This window comes from Hylaeus volcanicus, chromosome 5, assembly GCF_026283585.1.
Source record: "Hylaeus volcanicus isolate JK05 chromosome 5, UHH_iyHylVolc1.0_haploid, whole genome shotgun sequence".
Lineage (NCBI taxonomy): Eukaryota > Metazoa > Arthropoda > Insecta > Hymenoptera > Colletidae > Hylaeus > Hylaeus volcanicus.
The window spans coordinates 20,855,127-20,876,463 of NC_071980.1; the positions used below are offsets into that span (position 1 = coordinate 20,855,127).

At 34.4% G+C, this 21,337-nt stretch overlaps 6 protein-coding genes across 9 annotated transcripts in view; 5 read left to right on the forward strand and 1 right to left on the reverse strand.

Annotated features, from left to right (window-relative positions):
- LOC128877019 (vesicle-associated membrane protein 2-like) overlaps positions 1-8,596 on the forward strand; it is a 40,333-nt gene extending 31,737 nt beyond the window's left edge. Inside the window, exon 6 of one of the 2 annotated variants that reach the window (XR_008457180.1) lies at positions 33-4,498. Coding sequence is in view for 1 of the 2 variants with exons in the window: in XM_054123951.1 (XP_053979926.1) it covers positions 5,139-5,335 (197 nt within the window). In the remaining variant the exon portion in view is untranslated. Of the gene's footprint in view, positions 1-32; positions 4,499-5,138 lie in introns of those variants that run through there. The other variant, XM_054123951.1, reaches the window with a different exon arrangement.
- Positions 8,597-8,950: 354 nt separating this feature from the next.
- On the forward strand, positions 8,951-10,383 carry LOC128877020 (60S ribosomal protein L22-like). Its single transcript, XM_054123952.1, has 4 exons — positions 8,951-9,050; positions 9,315-9,455; positions 9,904-10,025; positions 10,165-10,383. Exons 1-4 carry the CDS (start codon positions 9,042-9,044, stop codon positions 10,310-10,312), a joined length of 420 nt encoding a protein of 139 aa, XP_053979927.1. The 5' UTR covers positions 8,951-9,041; the 3' UTR covers positions 10,313-10,383.
- A 1,023-nt stretch (positions 10,384-11,406) lies between these two features.
- On the forward strand, positions 11,407-13,490 carry LOC128877021 (gamma-aminobutyric acid receptor-associated protein). Its single transcript, XM_054123953.1, has 3 exons — positions 11,407-11,748; positions 12,501-12,698; positions 12,777-13,490. Exons 1-3 carry the CDS (start codon positions 11,659-11,661, stop codon positions 12,840-12,842), a joined length of 354 nt encoding a protein of 117 aa, XP_053979928.1. The 5' UTR covers positions 11,407-11,658; the 3' UTR covers positions 12,843-13,490.
- A 181-nt stretch (positions 13,491-13,671) lies between these two features.
- On the forward strand, positions 13,672-16,044 carry LOC128877015 (putative ammonium transporter 3). The gene is made up of 11 exons (XM_054123945.1): positions 13,672-13,868; positions 13,950-14,235; positions 14,297-14,454; positions 14,522-14,633; positions 14,736-14,941; positions 15,017-15,148; positions 15,222-15,317; positions 15,382-15,470; positions 15,557-15,646; positions 15,729-15,816; positions 15,884-16,044. Exons 1-11 carry the CDS (start codon positions 13,694-13,696, stop codon positions 16,042-16,044), a joined length of 1,593 nt encoding a protein of 530 aa, XP_053979920.1. The 5' UTR covers positions 13,672-13,693.
- Positions 16,045-16,070: 26 nt separating this feature from the next.
- On the reverse strand, positions 16,071-19,363 carry LOC128877017 (origin recognition complex subunit 4). 2 transcript variants are annotated; one of them, XM_054123947.1, is made up of 6 exons: positions 19,230-19,363; positions 18,664-18,902; positions 18,255-18,581; positions 17,695-18,183; positions 17,476-17,628; positions 16,071-17,406 (listed from the first exon to the last, which is right to left on the reverse strand). In XM_054123947.1, exons 2-6 carry the CDS (start codon positions 18,880-18,882, stop codon positions 17,242-17,244), a joined length of 1,353 nt encoding a protein of 450 aa, XP_053979922.1. In that variant the 5' UTR covers positions 18,883-18,902; positions 19,230-19,363; the 3' UTR covers positions 16,071-17,241. The 2 variants fall into 2 exon arrangements, with proteins under 2 accessions (XP_053979922.1, XP_053979921.1); XM_054123946.1 differs by having other exon boundaries at positions 19,192-19,334.
- On the forward strand, positions 19,256-20,918 carry LOC128877018 (E3 ubiquitin-protein ligase RNF113A). Of its 2 annotated transcripts, none has more exons than XM_054123948.1 (6): positions 19,256-19,465; positions 19,613-19,686; positions 19,780-19,983; positions 20,071-20,287; positions 20,376-20,568; positions 20,648-20,918. In XM_054123948.1, the coding sequence occupies exons 1-6, from the start codon at positions 19,354-19,356 to the stop codon at positions 20,826-20,828; spliced, it is 981 nt and encodes a 326-aa protein (XP_053979923.1). In that variant the 5' UTR covers positions 19,256-19,353; the 3' UTR covers positions 20,829-20,918. The 2 variants fall into 2 exon arrangements, with proteins under 2 accessions (XP_053979923.1, XP_053979924.1); XM_054123949.1 differs by having other exon boundaries at positions 19,464-19,511; positions 20,648-20,917.
- Positions 20,919-21,337: the final 419 nt, after the last annotated feature.

The window sequence follows — 21,337 nt, forward strand, 5'->3', positions numbered from 1 at the left end:
CTCGAACTATCGATAAAATGATTGTCGGCGAGGTAAAGGTTACCTTATTCTCAAATCTAGATAGCTTAGAATTCATGGCAATAGAATGCTAAAAAAACATCTCGAGTTGCTGACAGATACCAGAAGAAAGACCTCAAGTGCAAAGGATTAATATCTCCTTAACGAAACCTCGGACAACATTTTCGCTAAGGAAAAAGTTGTTTCAAATCACCCCCCGAACCATCCCTCAAAATGACCTCCAACATTTTTGGGACGCCCTGTATATAATCTCTTTGATTTCCACCAACACTGTTCACGATTTATGTAGCGCGAGAGCGATCTTCCTTCGGCTTCGGTTCGAGATCAAGGTCGCTACCTGCCCCGCTGTTGTCACTTGAAAGCAACGACTACCGTCGTAAGGAACAATGTTAAAAAAGAAAAAGTGGTTAAATAAGAACCATGAGAAGAACGAGAACGAAAAGTGGGTAGAGGACGCCTCGAGGCTCGCTCGGGGCGCTTATATAGATTCGTTTTAAGGCTTGAAGAATTATCTACAGATGTTATGTATACATGTTAATAATATTAATAACAATAATAATAATGCTAATAAGAACGAGAATAAGAATAATTACGATAATGACGACAACAATAACGATAACAATAGTGCAGAAACGAATTAACGTTACGACGACAGTCGTCAATTCCTTTGGATCGGTTAACGATTAGAAATAAAGTACACGTGTTACGGGCTGTCCTTGATAAAGCAAAGACACCAATTTGCCATCCTTTCGATGTCTATTCTCTCTAAACCGTGCTGGAATTTCAACTTCGAGATTAATGGTCTCGAATTGGACTATTCCCATAGTATGTGTCGATTAATAACGCAAGTTGCTATTGAAAGAACACCTGATGAACGAAAAAAGCTTCGATTGAAATTGAAGCATTTGTGAACGTGTGTGTCTACACGATCATTTTTATTCGTAGACTCGATTCTACGAGTATACGTCTTTTTTCGTCGATATCAGACCTGGGTACATTTTATTTGAAATAACATTTTACTTTTTTTATTTTCCGCGTCGTTACTTGGTAATAACCGAAATGATGAATTTTTGAACAGGAAGTATTTACAGTAAGTTTTGTGATAACAACGTTACTATTTATACAGTAATTATTAATTACTAATTAAATATTTACTTGCAGTTTCTAAACACTCATGTGTTATTTACTAATAGAAAATTTACAATTTTTAATCTGCTATATTTGTCATTTATATAAATCATTGCCACATCGTGTATGATAATTTAACAATTAATATACATTGCTAATACACAAAATGCCAATAAAGTAGATACATTTTGCTTTTGAATTATTTTCATGTTAATCATTTTAATGATACCAAATTCAATTTCATTTATCAAAAACATCGAAATTATTTTATTATTTCGAACACGGAATGTTAATTTAAAATTATTTAGGAATCATTTCCATCAGCTGATGACAAGACCTCATTGGTTTCAATAAGAGATAAAAATTGGACTAATATTTCAAGTAAGGTTACTTCATAAGTGTTCAGGCCTGAGCGACATCCTCCATCTTAGGAATCGAAATCCCTAAAATTTCTTATTGCTCAACCGCTATACATGAATTCGAATTAGGAAAAGAATATCCCGGCATCCTAATTTTCCTAACAGATAGAGGGACTATAGAAAGAGGATCTATAGTTAAATATTTTTGTTTCTTTGGTTTTCGTTTCGTTTATAACAAGGACCAATAATAGTTTTTTGTAAACTATTATTACAAACTTTTATAAACCAGATATTACAAACCATTTATTATAAACTGGTTATAAACAAAATGGAACACTTTTCATGCGTCAACGTTTTGGGTACGATCGTGTTAGGTTCGTCCTCCCTATTCGATATTTCGTCCATCTTTTTCTCTCGACAATTCGATTAATTCTCGAGTGACAATATCGCCGAACGAAGTCAGCGAAGAGAAATGCATCTTGATCACGGTCTCGGCCAGAAAGGTATCGAAAGCACGGTCGATCCCCTCGACCTGTAAAAATGCTTCTTCACGCCCACAAGAAGAGGATCCTTTTAGAACCTAGTATTTTTTTAACTCCAATAGGAGGTAAGAATACCGAATGTTCATTTCTTTTTGTTGATTTGCTTCTATAAATATCACCTCTGCCTACACTCTAACTGAACTATCTCCCAAAACAATTTCGAGTGTTTCGACGTGACTGTAGCTTCGAGAAAAGTGCATCGGTAGTCGTGATTGAAATATAAATTACAAACAAAGGAAGACTTTTTTTCGATACACGAGTTATCGATCGCCAATGGAACAGACAGACACATAACTCTTCGTTTTGTTTCACTTTTCTTTTCATTTAGTCGAATTTTACGCTGAAAATTCATTTTCTATAAAAAAAGAAGTGCAGTGTTATGGAGAACGAAATTTTAAGTGAAATAGACCCGAAGGTAATCCGTCGAAACGTGTTTTATTAGATGCAGAAAGTAATTCTGTGACTTTATATCCAATCATTTACAACTTTCATTTGAGTAGAAATATTTCATCGTTGTTTTGTTATTATATGTTAGGTTGTAAAGCTTCTAAGTTGTCGATCGGGTTTTCATTACAACGAATCTATAGAACAATCTATAGACGTCGTAATAGAGATCAGGTTGAGAATTTAGAAAGTTCATACTTTAATTTGCCAAAATGACGAATAAATATACCTGTTTAAATCAGAGTTGTAAATAATAGAAACAAAGAATTAATTTCTACACCCAATTCTACATCCACATTCTACGAAAATTCCTACATGTGAAAACAATGGGTTTTCAATTACATTTTAAAATATATATTATCGAAGAACAAAATAAGAAGTATCTTTTTTGAAAATACTTGAAAAATGAACCCTGTTAAGTTAAACTATTGGAATTCAATTAGTCACAAATTAAGAGAAATCGTAGTATCTAAACTGTATCCCATCTTTATAATTTGCATTAAAAAATAATAAAAAAAGAATGACCAGAATAACACTTATTAACAATTTCGTCCGACTTGGCGCTACATTTTTTATTTACATCTTCTATAAGCAAACAAAATACACTCGTCGAGTGAATATTCGTAATTAGGTAACAATTACTCTTTCTTTCATTCATATTTTTTAACCCTTTACCACAAATTAGTTCCAATTTTATTTATTACACTTTCCGTGACAAAAACAAAGAACTTTGGAACGAAATTAGACAGCCTACAAATTCTTATGGGAACCGTAATTAAATACTTCTAGAATAAAGGGCGAATATAAAGAAAGAAGTAAACAAATTTTACGATCTGAAAATAAATGAATCGGATGTAATCGTATATTTTTAAAAAAACCAAAAACAACGATAAGTTGTAGATCAATTTAAAAGGTGCATTTGGAATTGGCTACCACAAATAGTCTTTGTATTATTATCAAACATGATCAAAGTTTGACCAATTTTGTAATGCGAAAAATTTGTTGACCTCAATCTCTATATTGTTCATAGATAAGAATGTTGTTTTTTCTAGTTGTTTCATAATTACCCAACAAAGAGATCACATGACAAAACCCTCCAGTTCTCGGGTGAGAAGGGTGATCGCAACGAAGTCACATATTTGTTTCGCATACTTTCTATCCGTGACTTCGTTTCCCAGAAACTCGAAATCGAGAATGCTCTTGTCCTGTTCAAATTCGACACGAGTTTTTCCAGAAACGAAAGCACGTACAAACGAATGGAACTCCACATTTTCGATGTATAGTCAGCGGAAGGGATCTTGTATGGTCGTGAAATCGGTCAGAAGCCGAACTTTACAACTCAAACCGATCGCAATTAGTAAACTGAAACAGAAGTTTAAACAAGGTTGGCACTGGACTTTTTTCAGAGTTAGGAGGTTTACAATTCAATGACCTTATTCTTTTTATCTATGTTTATGCATAATTTTTCAACACATCTCACATTTGAAACATTGTTTTTGCCAGTTAAATAACGTACCGGGTAAAATTTATTTATACTGATTGTTCGACTGAAAATAAAGGTTTGGGTTCAAGAGTAATACTATGATAGAAAATACTATGTTAGGTAAGAACTTGGTTAAATCATCATCGTCGAAAGTTTTTGGTTTTTCCAGTTTAGAAAAACTTGAAGGTCGTATTCATAACGAAATAGGACTAAACGAACTGCTTATGCAACCCTCTGCAAAATTTAATCAACAGGTTCATGATGCAATCATTTTCGAAGGAACTTTATTTTCTAAACATTAGAAGTCCTAGAAATCAATTACCTGTGGCAATAAAGTGCTGACTACTAATCCTTTCAACCTAACTTTATTCCGTTTATATTCTATTCCCATCGTTTTTAGAAATCAATTATGTTAAACTATGGTTAGCTATATAGCCAACCTAGATAGATGTATATATAAGGCTATACAGTAAAGACTGGTTAAGTGCAAGATAGGATTGACTGGATAAATGCAAGACTATCCCAACTACTCGGGGAGGGGTGGGGGGGACCTTAACAGGAGCAGTGTAATAAAATCCTAATCGATTGATACGCTCCTACCAACTGCTTTTTCCCTCAAATCTCCTTCTCTTTCGCTCTCTGTCCTTTCTAAGCTCGACTTGAGCCAAATGTAAACAGAGGATAGAAACCACGACTGGATAACTGCAATGTCTGTGTCCCGATTTTCTTGCACTTATCCAGTCTTTACTCTAGTCGAATAAAAAGACTCAATTTGACCCAGCACAAACGATTTCCATTTTCTTCACATATGTTCTCATAAGGCTAATTTGTAATTTGGCCAAAGACAATCAGAAACATTCACTGGAGCATATACAGAGTGTCCCGAGAATGTTGTAACACTTTGAAAGGGATGATGCTTTTTTCTTAGCGAAAATGTTGTTTCAAATCACCTCCAGGAACCACCCCTTTCAAGATGTTAAAACATTGTTGGAACACCCTGTATATCCCATTAGGGTCGAAAGGGTTAAATTTGGAACCACGCAAGATCCCTTTCACCATACGTATGCTGTTCCGGGGCAGAATAGATTCCCACCGAAACGAATCTATTACGAAACGCTCTCTAACATTCCAGTCGCGAATAATCTCTGTAATTTGCTTTTCCAGCGAAATTCATGCCCGAATCGGCACCACCACCGCCACCGTACGCTTATCCACCACCGGGCATGCCAGCCCAGCTGCCACCCGCGCCAGCCGCAGCTCCGGCCGCCGCATCATCAGGAGGCACCGGAAGTCAGAGCGGTTCCCAGACCGCTGGTGCGGCACTGGTCGGCAATCTGAACGGTATACACAGCGTGATGTAAACGGGAGCACTCACCATACCGTACCGCAATACGAATTTTCCAATTAATCTTAAGCGAGTAAAACATCATGCCGTAAAACGAGAACAGACAAAGAAAATCCCGGCACAAAGCCGGCCGCTGCACGCAAGTCCACGAGGAACCGTATCCAATTAATCCCGCAAACTGACTAATTAGGTTTCTTTTCGATCGTACGCGGTAGAAGGGAAAAACGAGCCGACGGTGGAAGTTCGATCGGTGAACGGAACGGTTAACGCGTTAACTGCTGGCGACGCGTGCCACGAAATGAGTGTTCTTCTGACGATCGAGCAAATTAATTATAATCCGTCTCGATTCCATGTTTTTCTTTTTTTCATTCACGCCGCGTCCCGATGCGTCCCGTAGCCTAACAACACGAGGCACACGCTAATTCCTCTGCGCAGTTTACGCGTCAACTTGTTCGCGAGTTCTCTGTAGCTCTTGTTAGAGTCAGTATCCGTCACTTCTGCTCTGTTCCAATTGTCGCGATCATGACGAGAAAAAAAAAGAAGGAAGCCGTAGACCGATAGGGAGCTGAGTCCAGCCTCCGGAACGTTTACTTCGATATCTAAACATAGATTAAGACGTCGATCTCAACTAATCGCGATTCTCCACGCGTATTCCTCGTAATCGATCCTAAATGAAGAGACGGTCTGAGGAAGACGATATGGAGGACACGCTGCCCGCGTCTCAGCGGTCGAACATGTGTATCTACGGATACGCGTGTACATGTACATAAATTATTACGAATTGTCGATGTAAGATTAAACTATGCATATAGGGGATGTGTTGACAGAAATGTAGTACCTTTTTCTAGGGTCGAGTTCCTCGCGCTGATACGAACGATAAAGTTCTTTTCCATTTCGCGATCCGAGGCTCCGTTGTCGAGATTTAAATGGCTCATGCAGTGGAGTCCAAGATAAGCTCCGGAGCACAGGCGCCTTCCCGTGGAAAGGGAAGGTAATCGCATCAGTAAATTTTAATTGCTCATATCTCGACAACGGAGCTTCAGATCGCAAAATGGCAAAAGCGTTTCGATTTCTTTTCGCGCGAGAAATTAATTCTGAAAAACGGTTCCACACTTTTGTTAACGCCCTGTGTCATATATATATGACTTATAAATACGTGGCAGACAAGCAGATAGAGGAAAAAAAAAACCCGACAGAGAGAAAGTGAGGGAGAGAAAGAATGATTGTTAGCGTTAAATTTTATTATTCGTCACCGACGGTTGGCGTGGAACTGTTGCGAGCAATTATTGCTGTCGTTCGATGATTTCCGCGTTGACTACGTTCCTTTAAAATTTCACCTTGCAACCCTTATTTTTGTAGATTCCCCTGTAATAATTTTCGTCTCTGCTACAATTTGCACCGTTACTTAACACACGGACACGTTTTAATCTCTTTTGAAAGAGTTTAGCGAAACTCTGATAGCTGTTCGTTGTTTCTTTCTATGAATCCTCGGTTAAATAAGATACCGCCGAAGATAATTCGTTAATGATGGTTGCATTCAGCAGAGACAATTGTTGGGTGATTCTCTTGGATTCTCTGTTTCGATTCGCCTAGTCACTTCTAATAAACGAATCGAAAGCAGAGAATCCAAGAGAATCACTCAACAGTTGCACAACTGTTGCCTCTGCTGAATGCATCCATTTACTCCGCAAATGCTTCCTTTCTTTGTCTATGACAGAACTAGGCGCCACATGGCGCCACAAGGAGACGTGGCCGCATCGTGGTAGCGTTCTCCTGTGGCGCCAGTAGTTTACGTGCTCTCCGTGCGCTGAAACGATCGTGTACTCGACTCTGGTCTATGGATTAGTCCTTGTTTATGCGTACAGGCGTTTCACACACTTTAAATGTATTTTTAAATTATTTCCAACGATACTCGTAAACGATATACGTGTACGACTTCGATTATCTATCCGCGTATATTTCAGGAGCAAGAATAGCTATAACTTCGGGAAGCATTTGCAAGTTTGATGAAATTTGATTATTTTAATGTGTTAAATCGCACTTAAGAAATCTTTCGTTCGGAATCGATCAGACGTTCGATAATCGATGCGTGAGGGTGAAACGCAATGTATGTTTCATTAAATGAATTTTGGCGGTCTTCTCTTTGTTGATCTAATCATCTAATCGAATTTGTCTGTTCGTCTTCCGCGAAAATAATAGTTCAGTTTTTATAAAAACAATGCGAAAGATTATTACCTTACGCTGTACAGTTGTACCATAATTCCCGCGTTTTCAAAATAAAACGAAAGGTCAGAGAATGTTTAAAACGGGAAATAAATATGAATCAAATTACGTGACGGTTGAATCAAAGATTCATTATGGCGATAAGATAGAAACGAAAGATCACTTTGTTGCATGGTATTTGATACAAGTAATACACCTATCTCCCCGATATACACGGTAAAACATTCTACAAAAAACCGTATACATCGAAAGAAAACAAAATTCTATAACTTGGGCAATTATTTATTTAATTTAATTCAATGGAATTATAAATATATTACAAAAGCCATAGTTATTTATCACTAATCATCGAATGTAAAGTTTTAAAAATTTCTAATTAGATGCTCCCTTCTGCTGCTAACGCTTTATTGTTCCAATTGATATCAATGCTTTTTGTGTAAAAAAAAAAGGAAAGCAGTATATTTTAAATTTGATGTTGGTGTTAATAAACGAACGGCACTATAAAATGACCGAATTAAATAGGTGCGCAACATAAATTACAACTTTTGACAGCATTTTCAGAAATTCGTTATTTTGAAAACCGTGTAAAGTACCATGCACGTCGGTGGTTAAGTGTACTCACTATGAACTACTCGGAATCCAGTGATTGAAAATCTGACCTTTCATCTTAAACCATCCAATCGAACTGTCGAAGCTTCCTTGCTCAAAATAAAATTAAAATAATATTGCCCCTTACCTCCTCGACCCTCCCTTTTTCTCCGAGGCGCTTACTGTATGTCCATGAATTGATCACAGAGAAAAAGATGACTACTTAAAATGTTTGTAAGTACGACGAGAATAATTATGCGTAAGATGGCTTCACCACATAGGCAGTTAACGTATTATCACGAGGTACAGAGGTATGAATAATAACCGCGATAATTGGTTGAGTTGAACATCATGCAATTTACTAATTGAGAAATCTATGTTCACCTAGGAGATGATTCTGTCTTAGACGTTACTGTATATTAGCCTTAAATAAAAACAATTACGAAAAAATTTATGCTTATGGTCAATTTTTATATACATGTTATTTTCTCAACAGCTATTCTCATCTTATTCTTTCCTACTCGATTCTTATTCCATTTCAATCACATAGTATTTAATATAAACATTGTTTATAAAGAAATCTTACTTCCTATATCTTTACTTACAAAATATTATAAATTCACGACTGAAAAATTAAATCACTTGATCTGCATAAAACGTATATGGCACGAGTTACACGCTACAAATGAAAACTATGGATTATATTTTCGCATACGTAGGAACTGTCTCGATCAATGTAAGAAATATTTTTGTTAAACCCAGGGCTCCATTTAAGGTTGTTACATTCCTGACATCGATTCTAAACTACCGTGGCGCCATCTACAAGGAGACTCATTTGTCAAAGATTCCGACAAGAGTTTCGCCTCTATGAAACTATTCTGCGCTCTTTCCCTTGTCGACCATTTGTAAACATGGCTCCGGTAAGTTTTCTGAGCAATATAGAATCGAAAATAATACGAATATGTGCAAAGATGTTTTAAAAATTCAACGGGCGTGTGAAACGTCATCTCACGACAATTAATAATCATATAATTGTATTTGTATTTTTTAAATGATTACGTGGATTTTGTTGGATGTAAAACTCTGACATAAACATCGCTTCGGCAGCTAACACATGTGTCTGTTACAAACGAAACAGTTTTTAATTAAAAGGTATTCAAAATGGTAAATTGGACGTTTTTCAGACCATCGCAAAGAAGCCTAAAGGTGCAACCACCAAAAAACAGGTTCTTCGAGGTAAGGGCCAGAAGAAAAAGGTGTCCCTTAAATTTACTATTGACTGCACACATCCTGCCGAGGATAATATTATGGATGTAACAAATTTTGTAAGTTTTCCTTAATATTTATTCATTTTGTATTTTCTATTCAGCCTTACATAAAGCGTTATTAAATTCTCATATATTGTTATTCTAACTTCGTGACACAATGCTAACCTCAAAACTATCTCATTCATTCATTCATTCATTCATTTAAGTGTGTAACTTATTATACAACGTTATTGCACTACTGCTTACTTATTACTAGCTTATTTCCATTCTCCTAAACCATCGTCTTACACGACTCCTGCATTGTTTTAATACTGTCTGCAGTAGCTCTTATTTCTCATCTATTGGGACCTGCTAGCCCCCCCTCTAGCTCAGGTACCTCGGGTTGCTAAGCCCGTAGCTACAAACACAGCTACAACCCCTGAGGGGTCAAAACTATCAAAAGTGTTATCAATAATATATATACCAATGTGTGTATAATAATGTGTAACGTTGTTTGTCTTTCCAGGAAAAGTACCTGCATGAAAGGATCAAAGTTTCTGGTAAAACAAACAACTTTGGTAACAGCGTTACATTGGAACGCGATAAGATGAAACTCTCAGTCAATAGCGATATCGACTTTTCTAAGCGGTGGGTATTGTCCTGTATGACAAAGCATTACATGAAAATTAAAATGAAAAAGTATTTCGATGCATAGACGATTTCACGGTGACATTATTCTCAACAAAATGACCGATATTTGCACTAATTTAGTAACATGTTCGTATAGGTATCTCAAGTACTTGACGAAAAAGTATTTGAAGAAAAACAAATTGCGTGACTGGTTGCGAGTAGTGTCAAAAGACAAAGAGACATACGAGCTAAGGTACTTCCAGATTAACAGCCAGGAGGATGACGACGAAGAAGATGCAGAATAAACTTTGTTTTTATTCCATACACAATTACAGAAACATCTGTACATATTTCTATTAATAAATAATGGAACAAATTTACGTTGAATTTCTTTAAAAAACAAGCATTCCAATTTCTTGATCATTTTAGCAATAATCAGTTTACTACACCTAGTATACCTATTTTGATATATACACAATGTTTCATTTACTATTAAGTTTTCAATTTGTGCAATGATCAATGTGTTAACGTTTACTTGTGTCAATTTTATAAAAACAATTGCAACATTTTTGATCGTTTGTTCATTAACCAATTACTGGATCTTGTCTAAAAATAAATCAACTGAAAGTGTTAGGGATCAAATTATAGTCATCGTGACAATTGTAAAAGTTACGTGACGCGATAAATCATATGTTTTATACCAATAAAAAAAGAATAAATTTGTATAATTTTATATGCATTACAAGTTACCCTTACGACACAGAGTAGTTATTCTTTACTCTGTGTTTAAGAGTATAAACAAGTACAAAAACCAAACGTTATTTGATGCGTAGTGATAAAAAGCGTATGTTACTCGTTATCATCGACAGAATCGTACCTATCTAAGGCTCCTCTACCCCCCAACAAATTTGATTACGCAAGCACACTTGTATTGTTATGGAATTTACCTAATGATTTGATACAAGTAAAAAGTGTCAACATATAATTACAAGTCGAGTAAAAGAACAACATACATATATGCATATATACATAGTTACACGATAAATGAAATAGACCAATCATACAAGGAATCATATTACTTTAAAAATATAATATTCGTGCACAAGGCAAAACAATTTAAATATTATGATTAAAATTAAAATATTACTTAAATATTGCGTAATATTCTGTAAGTTACTCGTTCTGCAAAGTAATATCGAGGAAACGTATTAAATACGTGGTACGAGGGATTCGTAGAGACGGACCTGTCGTATCTATCAAAAACATCTGTAAAACATTCTTCCCTCGTCAGGCAGACAATGCGATAACACTTCGTACCACATTTCGTTCTGTTTTGATGACCTGATATATCGCACGGGGATATTGTCTAATCTCAACGTTCAATTTTCTCGTGGTTCACGAGGAATAACAAGGGACTATTTCGCGATGGCGCAGAGAGCGGAAAGCGGAAGAGTGTCATATCGTAATGCGCAGACGAATTGACGCACGGCGATTGTTGTGACAGAAGTGTAGAAGAGTATCGTATCGTCATCTTTCCAGTTCGGAATCAGCAAAATCCGTGTAAATTGATTGAAAGGAAAACAATCACCAAGACTACAAAAAGAGAGTAATTCCGTTAAAATCGCGTTGCTCGTGCAATCGCGCGAGAACAATGAAGTTTATGTACAAGGAAGGGCATCCCTTTGAAAAAAGGAAGGCCGAGGGTGAAAAGATACGACGAAAATATCCCGATAGAGTTCCTGTAAGTAACTCGTACAGAGAATGCTCGTTTTTGTCATTACGAAAACATTTCTCCTCGATATAAATGATTATTAGGGTGAATAATTGATTCGTCATGGAGAACATCGTTTGCCTAACACCATTGAATGAGTCTTATTCATCGTGAGTTGATTCGATCGTGTATCCTAGAATTTCCTGGCTGGAACGGGCCAAGGTCGACTTTTTGCGCCGTATTTCGCTCATATTTCGCGATAATACAAGCATTTCTTCTCAATCGGTGGGCCAATGATTAAATTTATGATAAATCGAACGCTCGTAACGAATTCCTTTGTACGTTTGCCTATTACCCAAGTCTATTGATCTTGCTACGCCCGTGGCTATATAATTTCCCGATTGATAAAAGGTTACGACTGAATGGATATTTTTCCTTTTCGTTCGACTCCGAAACGATTTGGACGCGCGATTCAAGCCGCTTGGAAAATATTATATTATGCGGAATGAAACGTTCGAAAAAAATGTAGACCAGCTGTTGTTACTTCAGGGACTTGGATAAGTGTCAAACGTGCAGAATATGAGACGCGGATTTGAAACTGCTTTGTGATCCTGAAGTTGAGCCAAGATTTAAGCATTTTATAGTTTAGGTAACAACAGAGAATATTCAGATAGAGTGATGTGCAAATTTATTATAAAAACATTGGACCTTGAATAATCATAAATACAATCAAGTCTGATTTACTAATGCATATTCATTGAGAACAATTACTTATGTCACAGGTAATTGTCGAGAAAGCACCAAAGGCTAAAATTAGTGATTTGGACAAACAAAAATATCTAGTACCATCTGAATTAACTGTTGGTCAATTTTACTTTTTAATCCGTAAACGAATCCATCTTCGCTCAGAAGATGCCCTGTTCTTCTTTATTAACAACATCATTCCCCCGACAAGTGCCACTATGGGTTCACTCTATGCGGTAACTATATAACGTATTATTCCAAATTCATTTAAAATATACAAATATTTGTATTCACTATAATCATACTTTTTTCAGGAACACCACGAAGAAGATTTCTTCATGTACGTAGCATACAGCGATGAGAATGTGTATGGACATTAAATTACAACAAAGAAGATAACAACAAAATAAAAGAGCAGACAACAAAAATTTGCCACCTGTAATGTAGTCCTTTTAGAAGCTTTTGGAAGTGTTAACAAAATTATATCTTTCAATCTTTTGAGTGAAACTTCAAATCCTAGCACCGCACACAAAACTAAATTTGCTTCCTTGAGATAAATTGGATATGTTCGTCTGCCAACTATACAAGCATCTTACTTTTTGATTCCATTATTCTCTGCTGGCTGAGGAAGCTTAGGATAATAGGGTGTAAGAAGGACTAATCAGAGCTGAGTTACACGATACTGTGTCGATATTTAGCCTGATACAAAAAAAAATTGGAATATTGAAAGAAGGAAAGCAATTCCTTATATTGCGAAGAGTGACTAACTTTACTATAGCTAAATCTATTATTTCCATGCATTAATGATTCTATTAAAATTATTTGTATTGCAAATTGATAAATTCGTGATTCTATGTAGACGTTTTATGTGATATCACTTTCTTTTTAACTTAGAGTAGCGTTATTCTCTTTACACGATTCGATGTTATTTAATCGCAAAGGAATGGAAAGAAATTGTTGAATATGTGGTGAGATAAAAATTGTTTGTAACGGCTGGATGTGGGCCAATAAAAAAATATAAAAACGAATTGTGAGAAATATACATATCCCATACCCTAAATCGTGCTTTCACAATCTTGTGAAACTACAATTTCACTATACCAATAGAAAACTGTTGAAACTACATGTCATACATAATTGAATATGTTTTGATCGTAATTCATCTATTTTTAACGTGTTTTCTCAAGAGTACTGCTTTCTATGGCTGTAAGAATAGGGCACTCTCTAGTTTATGCTATTGCTTGGACGAAGAAAGTCTTTGTTTAACATGGAAGTAGAAAATAATAGTACGAATGTTACGAATAGTTCCATTGAAGATACGGACGTTATTTCTACGTACAATATCAATCAAGAAGACAGTAACTGGATTTTGACAAATTCGTTTATAATTTTTACTATGCAAACTGGTAAAATTTTTAATTAACTAGATAAATAATATTCCGAAAAATAACAAGAAAGCAACAAACTTTATCTTTTGATTAATTTAGGTTTTGGCATGTTAGAATCTGGATGTGTATCTTTAAAAAATGAAGTTAATATTATGATGAAAAATGTAGTAGATATAGTACTTGGTGGATTAACTTATTGGGCATTTGGTTTTGCAATGAGTTTTGGATCAAGCGGGTCGTACAATTCTTTCATCGGCTTGGGCGATTTTCTTATAGATCCTTCTATACATGACAAACTTATGGGCCCAAAATGTGCTGCATTTATATTTCAACTAAGTTTTGCAACTACCTCTACGACGATTGTCAGCGGTGCTATGGCCGAACGGTAATTATGGAAAATAATGGAACGATTTTATTTACATTATACTAACATTATATAATTACAGATGTAATTTCAAAGCATATTGTTTATTTTCTTTTTTAAACACAATTGTATATTGTGTACCAGCTGGATGGATATGGGGTGACCAGGGATTTTTAAAAAACTTGGGTGCTGTTGATATTGCTGGTTCAGGAGTAGTACACCTTGTTGGTGGTGGCTCCGGTAAACATTATTTTCTTATTTTATAGCAAGTTTCTAGACAAACACTTTAAATATTATTTTACTATAGCACTCGCATGTGCCATTATGTTGAGGCCAAGATTGGGCAGATATGACAATGGAATTGCCCCACTACCTCTTGGAAATCCTGTCAATGCTATTATGGGATTATTTGTGCTTTGGTAAAATAAATAACTGAAACATAATGATTTACAAACTTAAAATTATTTCTATATTTTTCTTTTTCGTTCGACTTATTTATTATTAATAAATGATGATAAAAGGTGGGGCTGGTTAGCCTTTAACAGCGGTAGTACGTATGGTGTTACTGGACAACGATGGCAATATGCTGCAAGAGCAGCAGTTTCTACTATGCTTGCAAGCATGGGAGGTGGTTTAATTGGTTTAGGTTTCAGTTTAACCAACCCAAATGGAATTGATATTCTCAGTCAGATAAATGGTATTCTAGGCGCCCTTGTTGCAGTTACAGGTAAGTTTCACAATAATTACTGCTCACAGACATTAGAAAAACTCGTTACTTTTTTACTTTTATAATGTGAGTTAGGTGGTTGCTTCCTTTTTAGGGCCTGGGAAGCCATAGTTGTTGGAATGGTTGGCGCTTACATTACATGTTGTGTAATGCCCTTGTTAGATAAAATGCATATCGATGATCCTGTTGGAGCTAGTGCAACACACGGTCTTACTTTTATTTAATTTTATTATTTCAATCTTCATTCGATTTTTTTTCTAACAGTAATTTTTGTACACAGGAGCAAGTGGAATTTGGGGCATCATTGCTATTGGTTTATTTGCAGATAATCCATATCCCCTTGATACAACTAGTGGAAGAAAAGGACTATTCAAGGGTGTGCTGTAATTAAGTCATATTTCTAAACGAATAAATCTTACAAAAAATGTTTGTTTTTACAGGGGGTGGATGGCACTTATTTGGTGTACAATGTTTAACCGTTCTATGTTTAGCATTTTGGAGCTTTTTTACATCTGTAATTTTATTATGGGTAAAATGTGTTAAATGTTATCTAATACTTACAGTACAATATCTTTTTTAATAGACTTTAAAATTCAATTAGTGTTCCACTTTTAGCTCATAAATAAACTTATACCAATTAGAATGAGTATTAATGAAGAGCTGCTTGGTGCAGACTTAGTAGAACATCAAGTACGACATATGCAGGTTTATACTTAAACTGAACTGTTATCTAATTATATTTCAAGACTCTCATACATTATCAAATTCTTTGTTTACATTCTTTTAGATAGGCGTAAGTAGAGCTATGTCTGCTCTTCGTCCACTTTCGCAAGAACAAAAATTAAGTACTGTACATCCAGTTGGAATAAATCCTGGTAAGATAAATTCACTGAGGAACTCTTGAAGAAGCCTAATTAATTATACGAATTAATTTTTATATAGGTCACGATTCCTATATCGAAAAACATAATCGTAAAAATCGCATGAAACGTGGAAAACGATTATCCGTCGGAAAAAAATCGTTGAAAACTCCTCAAATCGATGCGATTGCAAATGCAGTATTGACCGAACAGACTAAGCCGAATTTTGCTTGGATGGATTGATGTTTTTAAATGTTTTCTTTTAACAATTTTTCGAATGTAAATTTATTAGAAACGTATAAATGTATTTGCATACACATTCTAACGCTTTCACATATTATTGTTACACAAACAACGCACACATTCTTTGATAAATAATTAAAATCGTATGCAATTACATATATATAATAATTACAGACACTGGTACATAAGGGAATAAATCTGTTAAAAAATCACAGATATAGTAAACACGTGTAATATGATATTTGTATCCCAAGTCATGTCTAATATCATGGCACATATAAAGATGTCTCTATTATATATTTCAGTTTTGAATAAAATATTTTTATGAAAAGTTACTTATCTTTTTCATTTATTAAGGACGTAATATCGGACGTTTTATCATGCTGTCAACGGCAGGAATTAATCTCTGAATACAGTATTGATGCACAATCACAAAGTAATAGTTTCATCTACCATATTTGATATACTCAAACATTAAACCTATTTACAAAATTCATGATAACCTCGTGCAATAAATGCAAATAATCATTTTGCTTGTTAAAACACGTTACATAATAAGCAGAGCAACTTTTAGAAAATACTTGACATTACTCCAATACTAGGTCAATCTGTATGTGTAGTTTTAATATACAGGATGAGGCAGCTAAACTGTTACAGAGCAATAATGCGTAAACTATCGTGGATACAAAACAGTCTTACAGGAAAAAGTTAGAAGGTTCGAGGGGGCCTATCTTATATGACTAGTGCTTCTTTTTTTGGTTCAGATGCTAAGGCTGGACCAGAAAAACAACAATAGTCATGTAAGATAGGCCTTCTCGAACCTTCTAACTTTTTCCTGTAAAATTTGTTGTACCTACAATAGTTTAGGCATTATTGCTTTGTAACAGTTGTCCCTCACCCTGTATGTAAGCACATATGTATACGTATGAAAGGAATACGCACAGTAAACCATTTGTATAAAATATAATATAGGAAACAATTCCGTTTTTCTAATAAATACTTATAGCAAAATGAATTTTCAATATGAAATAAAAAACGTTTTGCTACATTCTAACATTAATCTTTTCCACAAAAGTTTGTGAAAAATATGAATTTGATACTTACTCATAAATTACTTCGTTAGTTAAAATTACAGATGAATGATGCATTACAAATGCAAATTTTCATAACAATTGCAATTTCGTACATTGATTATCACTATTGTATGCTGCTTAAAGACCATTGAGAGACTTCTGTTGGCAGTCCAGGGTAATTTTTCACAGCTTCCATGACTTGTTGTGGTGTAAGTAAAAATTTATAATACTGATACTCTTTTTCCACTTTTGAATTCATACCACTCACTGGCATTACAATTTCCAAGTTCTGTAAATGTTTTATTCGTGTTCTTGTTACTCAAATAACTAGAGACATTACTTTATTTACAGCCCTTACCTTAATATGCTCAAAAGCCTTCATGATAACAGGCCTTTGTACACTTTGTATAGATGAATTCTGATTAGCAAATTTAATGTAACGATTATAAACTGTCTCAAAATTTAAAGGTTCTCCTTCATAAATTTCTGTCTCGTGTTTCATTGCTATTATCTAAGAGAATAATATAATAATAATATGGTTCATCATCCTAAAAGTAATAGCAACAAATACACTTACTAAGCACATTTCTAGAACAGATAGTCCTTCGAGCATTAGAACTTTATCATCTTGCGAGAATATTTTACTTGCTTCTACAAAATCGTTTACTTCCAATTGTTGATGTTTCTCTGATAATGTAGAAACAACAACTGCCAGAAAGATTCTAAAACTTGTTTCACTTACATCCATCTGATACATTCTCTTTAATAAATTTACTATAGTAAGATTATTGACTAAACTTTTTATATATTCATTCCACATAGACCAAAATGGTGGATATTCATCATATTGCTGTTCTATGCCATTAACATTTTCATCATCAGGAAGACTGAGAAGATGTTGAAACAGTTCTAAACGATCATCAAATGCAGATGTTGGCTGCTCCGAAGATGATGTATCTCCAGGGAACAAGAATATTTGACGATGAGAAAATCTTGATTTAACTCTTTTTTCTAAAAGTTCTATAACATTCAACCTACAAGTCACCCCTAACACACATATTGGAGCCTAAGAAAGGAAGAATTTAATCGAATTAAAAACGAAATAAACAATAATGCATAATCATTGTCTATACTCACTTGTGCAGATTGAGCAATATCAAACAGATTATATAAAAGAGTCTGATTGTGGTGTTCACAAAACAAATCAAATTCGTCTAATATAAAAATAACTGGTTTTGAACGCTTTTTGTCACCTGCCTTTAAACAGTCAAGCAGAAAAGTCAAATTCTCAGCAAATGTACCAAAAACCTTGTCGCCCACTACATTTTCTAATTGCATTTGACGAGTGGCATCTTTCAATGCCAAACGGTCATCGGTATGTACAAGACCATGAAGATTTACTATCAAAGCATTTTCTTTAAAGCTTTTTATAGATGACAATTCTTTTAAAACACTATTTATTAGCTAGAACAATAAATATTCATAAGAAGAAGCTATGAATGTACAAAGTTAGAAAGTTTAAATTAAGCTAATAAACTAAACGTACTGTTGTTTTTCCACAACCCCTAGGACCAATTAATAAAGCAGAATTACTTTCACCCATGTCGACTGTATGCTTTAATAGTTCCAATATATGCAAGCGTTCTTTCCTATAATGCCTAAACTTTGGTTCGGAGCACATAATTTTACGCTTTAAATACTTCCTTGTTGATAATATCATAACATTGTCTTGAAAATCAATAGCCATATTTTCTTTCTTGTTCATATTGTTTTCCCTGATATGCACTAAAAATTCGTTGCTAATTTATTTGTTGATTTCTTTTTTCACAGAAGTTGTTTTAACATACTTAAATTGTTTAAAATATATTGAATAATTATTAGTTGACTTAAATGTTCACTTTACTGAAACTATTATTTTCTATTTATATAATAATCATTACAAATGTTAGATATTTTCTAATTTAATCAGTTTGTATATGTAGTTATATACATTAGGATATAATTTGTCAAACGCATAGGGTCTCTGATTAGTCAAATATAACCTATTAATTTTACGAAAAAATATACGTAATACCTTTAGAATATACTTGCTCCAAGATTTAATTCACTTACGTAGATACAGTATTAATTGACGAAATAGAAGATCAAAATATAGGCTTGAAAATTCTAAAATAATAGAGAAATATCAAATCTTCGATTACTAAAGCGTTGGAACCAGGTTGTTTACAAAACAAATATGGAAGACGCAGAATTTAAAACGGACAAGAAGAACTGTACGTTTTTATTTAAAAAAAGAAAGATTCGAAGTACTGCAGCCAGGAAACGTAAAGAAGCGAACTATGAAGACGGTAACTATGTGAAATAAATGCCGAATCTTGCCCTCGTACTTAAATAGTCAGTAATTTCATTACATAAATTTGATTATCTCCTTTCATAGGTTATTTGTTTTATAATATAAGTTTTAACATATGTATTATATTTATTTTTTTAAATAGAGAGCAGCGAAGATGAAACTACAGTGGTTCAGAAAGAAAGAAAACATGATGATAATAATCCCATGAGACAAAGTGTAAGTATTGGGAGAAGCTGCATATGTATACAATGCATGTTGACAAACAGTAAGGCTATGCTTATATCAAACAATGATTCAAGTATCTTACAGACTAATAAGAGAAGGTTTAGAGATGAAAAGAAAGTTGTAGACAACAGCACAGACGAAGAAAATATTACTGTTTCTTATAAAAGTACCAGAACTCCTATGCCAGCTGGACCAAGCGACCAAGGAGCAACAGCAATTTTAGAAACAGAGACAGAAAAGGATAAAGACGCGCAGGCTTTATTTGAAAAATCTCAAAAAATAAATGAGGTACAAAAACTAGGACAAAATTACGAGACAGATAAATGTCTTTAAATATAAACAGCAAATGAACCAGTGCGATGTAATCATTTTCAGGAAAATGAAGGAAAAGAGGATGATAAAATTTATAGAGGTTTGAATAATTATACTCAATATTACAAGAAAAAAGATACAGCTGCTGGAAATGCTTCCAGTGGAATGGTACGTAAAGGGCCAATTAGAGCACCAGCTAATCTCAGGGCAACAGTTAGATGGGATTACCAACCAGATATATGTAAAGACTACAAAGAAACAGGTTTTTGTGGGTTTGGAGGTGAGTAGAATAAGAACATTGTTGTACTGGCTAGTAAAATTGTGATTATGATTTAATTTTAATTCAATAATTATGATTTAATTTTTAGACAGCTGTAAGTTTCTTCACGATCGTTCAGATTACAAATTAGGTTGGCAATTAGAAAGAGAAGCTGCTACAGGAGAGTATAACAATAGCGGAGACGAAGATGATAAAAAATACGAAATCGATAGCGACGAAGAAAGTCTTCCGTTTAAATGTTTTATTTGCCGAAATAGTTTTACCGATCCTATCGTTACAAAGTACGTGTAATTTTTTTGCAGACTTAAACATTTGAATTCTGTCGAGCACCTAATAACACATAGTAACTTTATGTTTCAGATGTAAACATTATTTTTGCGAAAAATGTGCGTTAGAACATTATAAAAAAAGTACTAGATGTTACATATGCAATGTACAAACTAACGGTGTCTTCAATCCAGCTAAAGAGTTAATTGCACGGGCGAAAATGGAAGAAAAAGGAAAAACAGTTGAAGAAGACGATGAAGTTTCTGACCAATAATAAAGCATATGTTTTTACTGAATAATTATAATTTTATTGACTTTACATACCGGCACTGATCATTTCCTTCAAGTGACGCCAATCATTGTGGAATCGAAAGTAATAAATAAAGAATATAATACTTCAACAAGAAATTGATGTGATTTATTAATACAATGTAAACATAAATAAGGGTTAGTTCTCTTTGCAAATATTACAGGTAACGTTTGGTTGGTAGCTTTTTGGATGGGGTCACTCCAAATGTTTACATGTAGATTATCTAACAAACTATGATTTGTAGGGATCTAAAAAATCCTGTACATTAAAATTTTCATATTTAGTTTATAATGCGTGCAATATTCTGCTCAGGAAGCCTTAGATCCTTCATCGGGTTAATTTTAAACTCGTTCGCGAAATGCTTGAAGAAAGGGTATTTCAGAATTGGTTCATAACGGCGTTAATAATAACTCGAGCAAAAATGAAGAGGAATGCAACGAATGAAACGACAGAGTGGGTCGACAACCCTCCCT

What these genes read in the sequence shown, in the direction of transcription:
- LOC128877020 (XM_054123952.1), top strand. An exon ending in TTATGGATGTAACAAATTTT is followed by an intron (nt 9,456 to 9,903) that starts GTAAGTTTTCCT and finishes TTGTCTTTCCAG; the next exon opens with GAAAAGTACCTGCATGAAAG. An exon ending in GATATCGACTTTTCTAAGCG is followed by an intron (nt 10,026 to 10,164) that starts GTGGGTATTGTC and finishes ATGTTCGTATAG; the next exon opens with GTATCTCAAGTACTTGACGA.
- LOC128877021 (XM_054123953.1), top strand. Translation starts at nt 11,659, where the DNA reads ATGAAGTTTATGTACAAGGAAGGGCATCCCTTTGAAAAAAGGAAGGCC. An exon ending in AATATCCCGATAGAGTTCCT is followed by an intron (nt 11,749 to 12,500) that starts GTAAGTAACTCG and finishes CTTATGTCACAG; the next exon opens with GTAATTGTCGAGAAAGCACC. An exon ending in CTATGGGTTCACTCTATGCG is followed by an intron (nt 12,699 to 12,776) that starts GTAACTATATAA and finishes TACTTTTTTCAG; the next exon opens with GAACACCACGAAGAAGATTT.
- LOC128877015 (XM_054123945.1), top strand. Translation starts at nt 13,694, where the DNA reads ATGCTATTGCTTGGACGAAGAAAGTCTTTGTTTAACATGGAAGTAGAA. An exon ending in ATGGGATTATTTGTGCTTTG is followed by an intron (nt 14,634 to 14,735) that starts GTAAAATAAATA and finishes TGATGATAAAAG; the next exon opens with GTGGGGCTGGTTAGCCTTTA. An exon ending in CATCTGTAATTTTATTATGG is followed by an intron (nt 15,471 to 15,556) that starts GTAAAATGTGTT and finishes TTCCACTTTTAG; the next exon opens with CTCATAAATAAACTTATACC.
- LOC128877017 (XM_054123947.1), bottom strand. Translation starts at nt 18,882, where the DNA reads ATGAACAAGAAAGAAAATATGGCTATTGATTTTCAAGACAATGTTATG. An exon ending in GGGGTTGTGGAAAAACAACA is followed by an intron (nt 18,582 to 18,663) that starts GTACGTTTAGTT and finishes TTATTGTTCTAG; the next exon opens with CTAATAAATAGTGTTTTAAA. An exon ending in CTGTTCTAGAAATGTGCTTA is followed by an intron (nt 17,629 to 17,694) that starts GTAAGTGTATTT and finishes TTATTCTCTTAG; the next exon opens with ATAATAGCAATGAAACACGA.
- LOC128877018 (XM_054123948.1), top strand. Translation starts at nt 19,354, where the DNA reads ATGGAAGACGCAGAATTTAAAACGGACAAGAAGAACTGTACGTTTTTA. An exon ending in AGGTTTTTGTGGGTTTGGAG is followed by an intron (nt 20,288 to 20,375) that starts GTGAGTAGAATA and finishes TTTAATTTTTAG; the next exon opens with ACAGCTGTAAGTTTCTTCAC. An exon ending in ACCGATCCTATCGTTACAAA is followed by an intron (nt 20,569 to 20,647) that starts GTACGTGTAATT and finishes TTTATGTTTCAG; the next exon opens with ATGTAAACATTATTTTTGCG.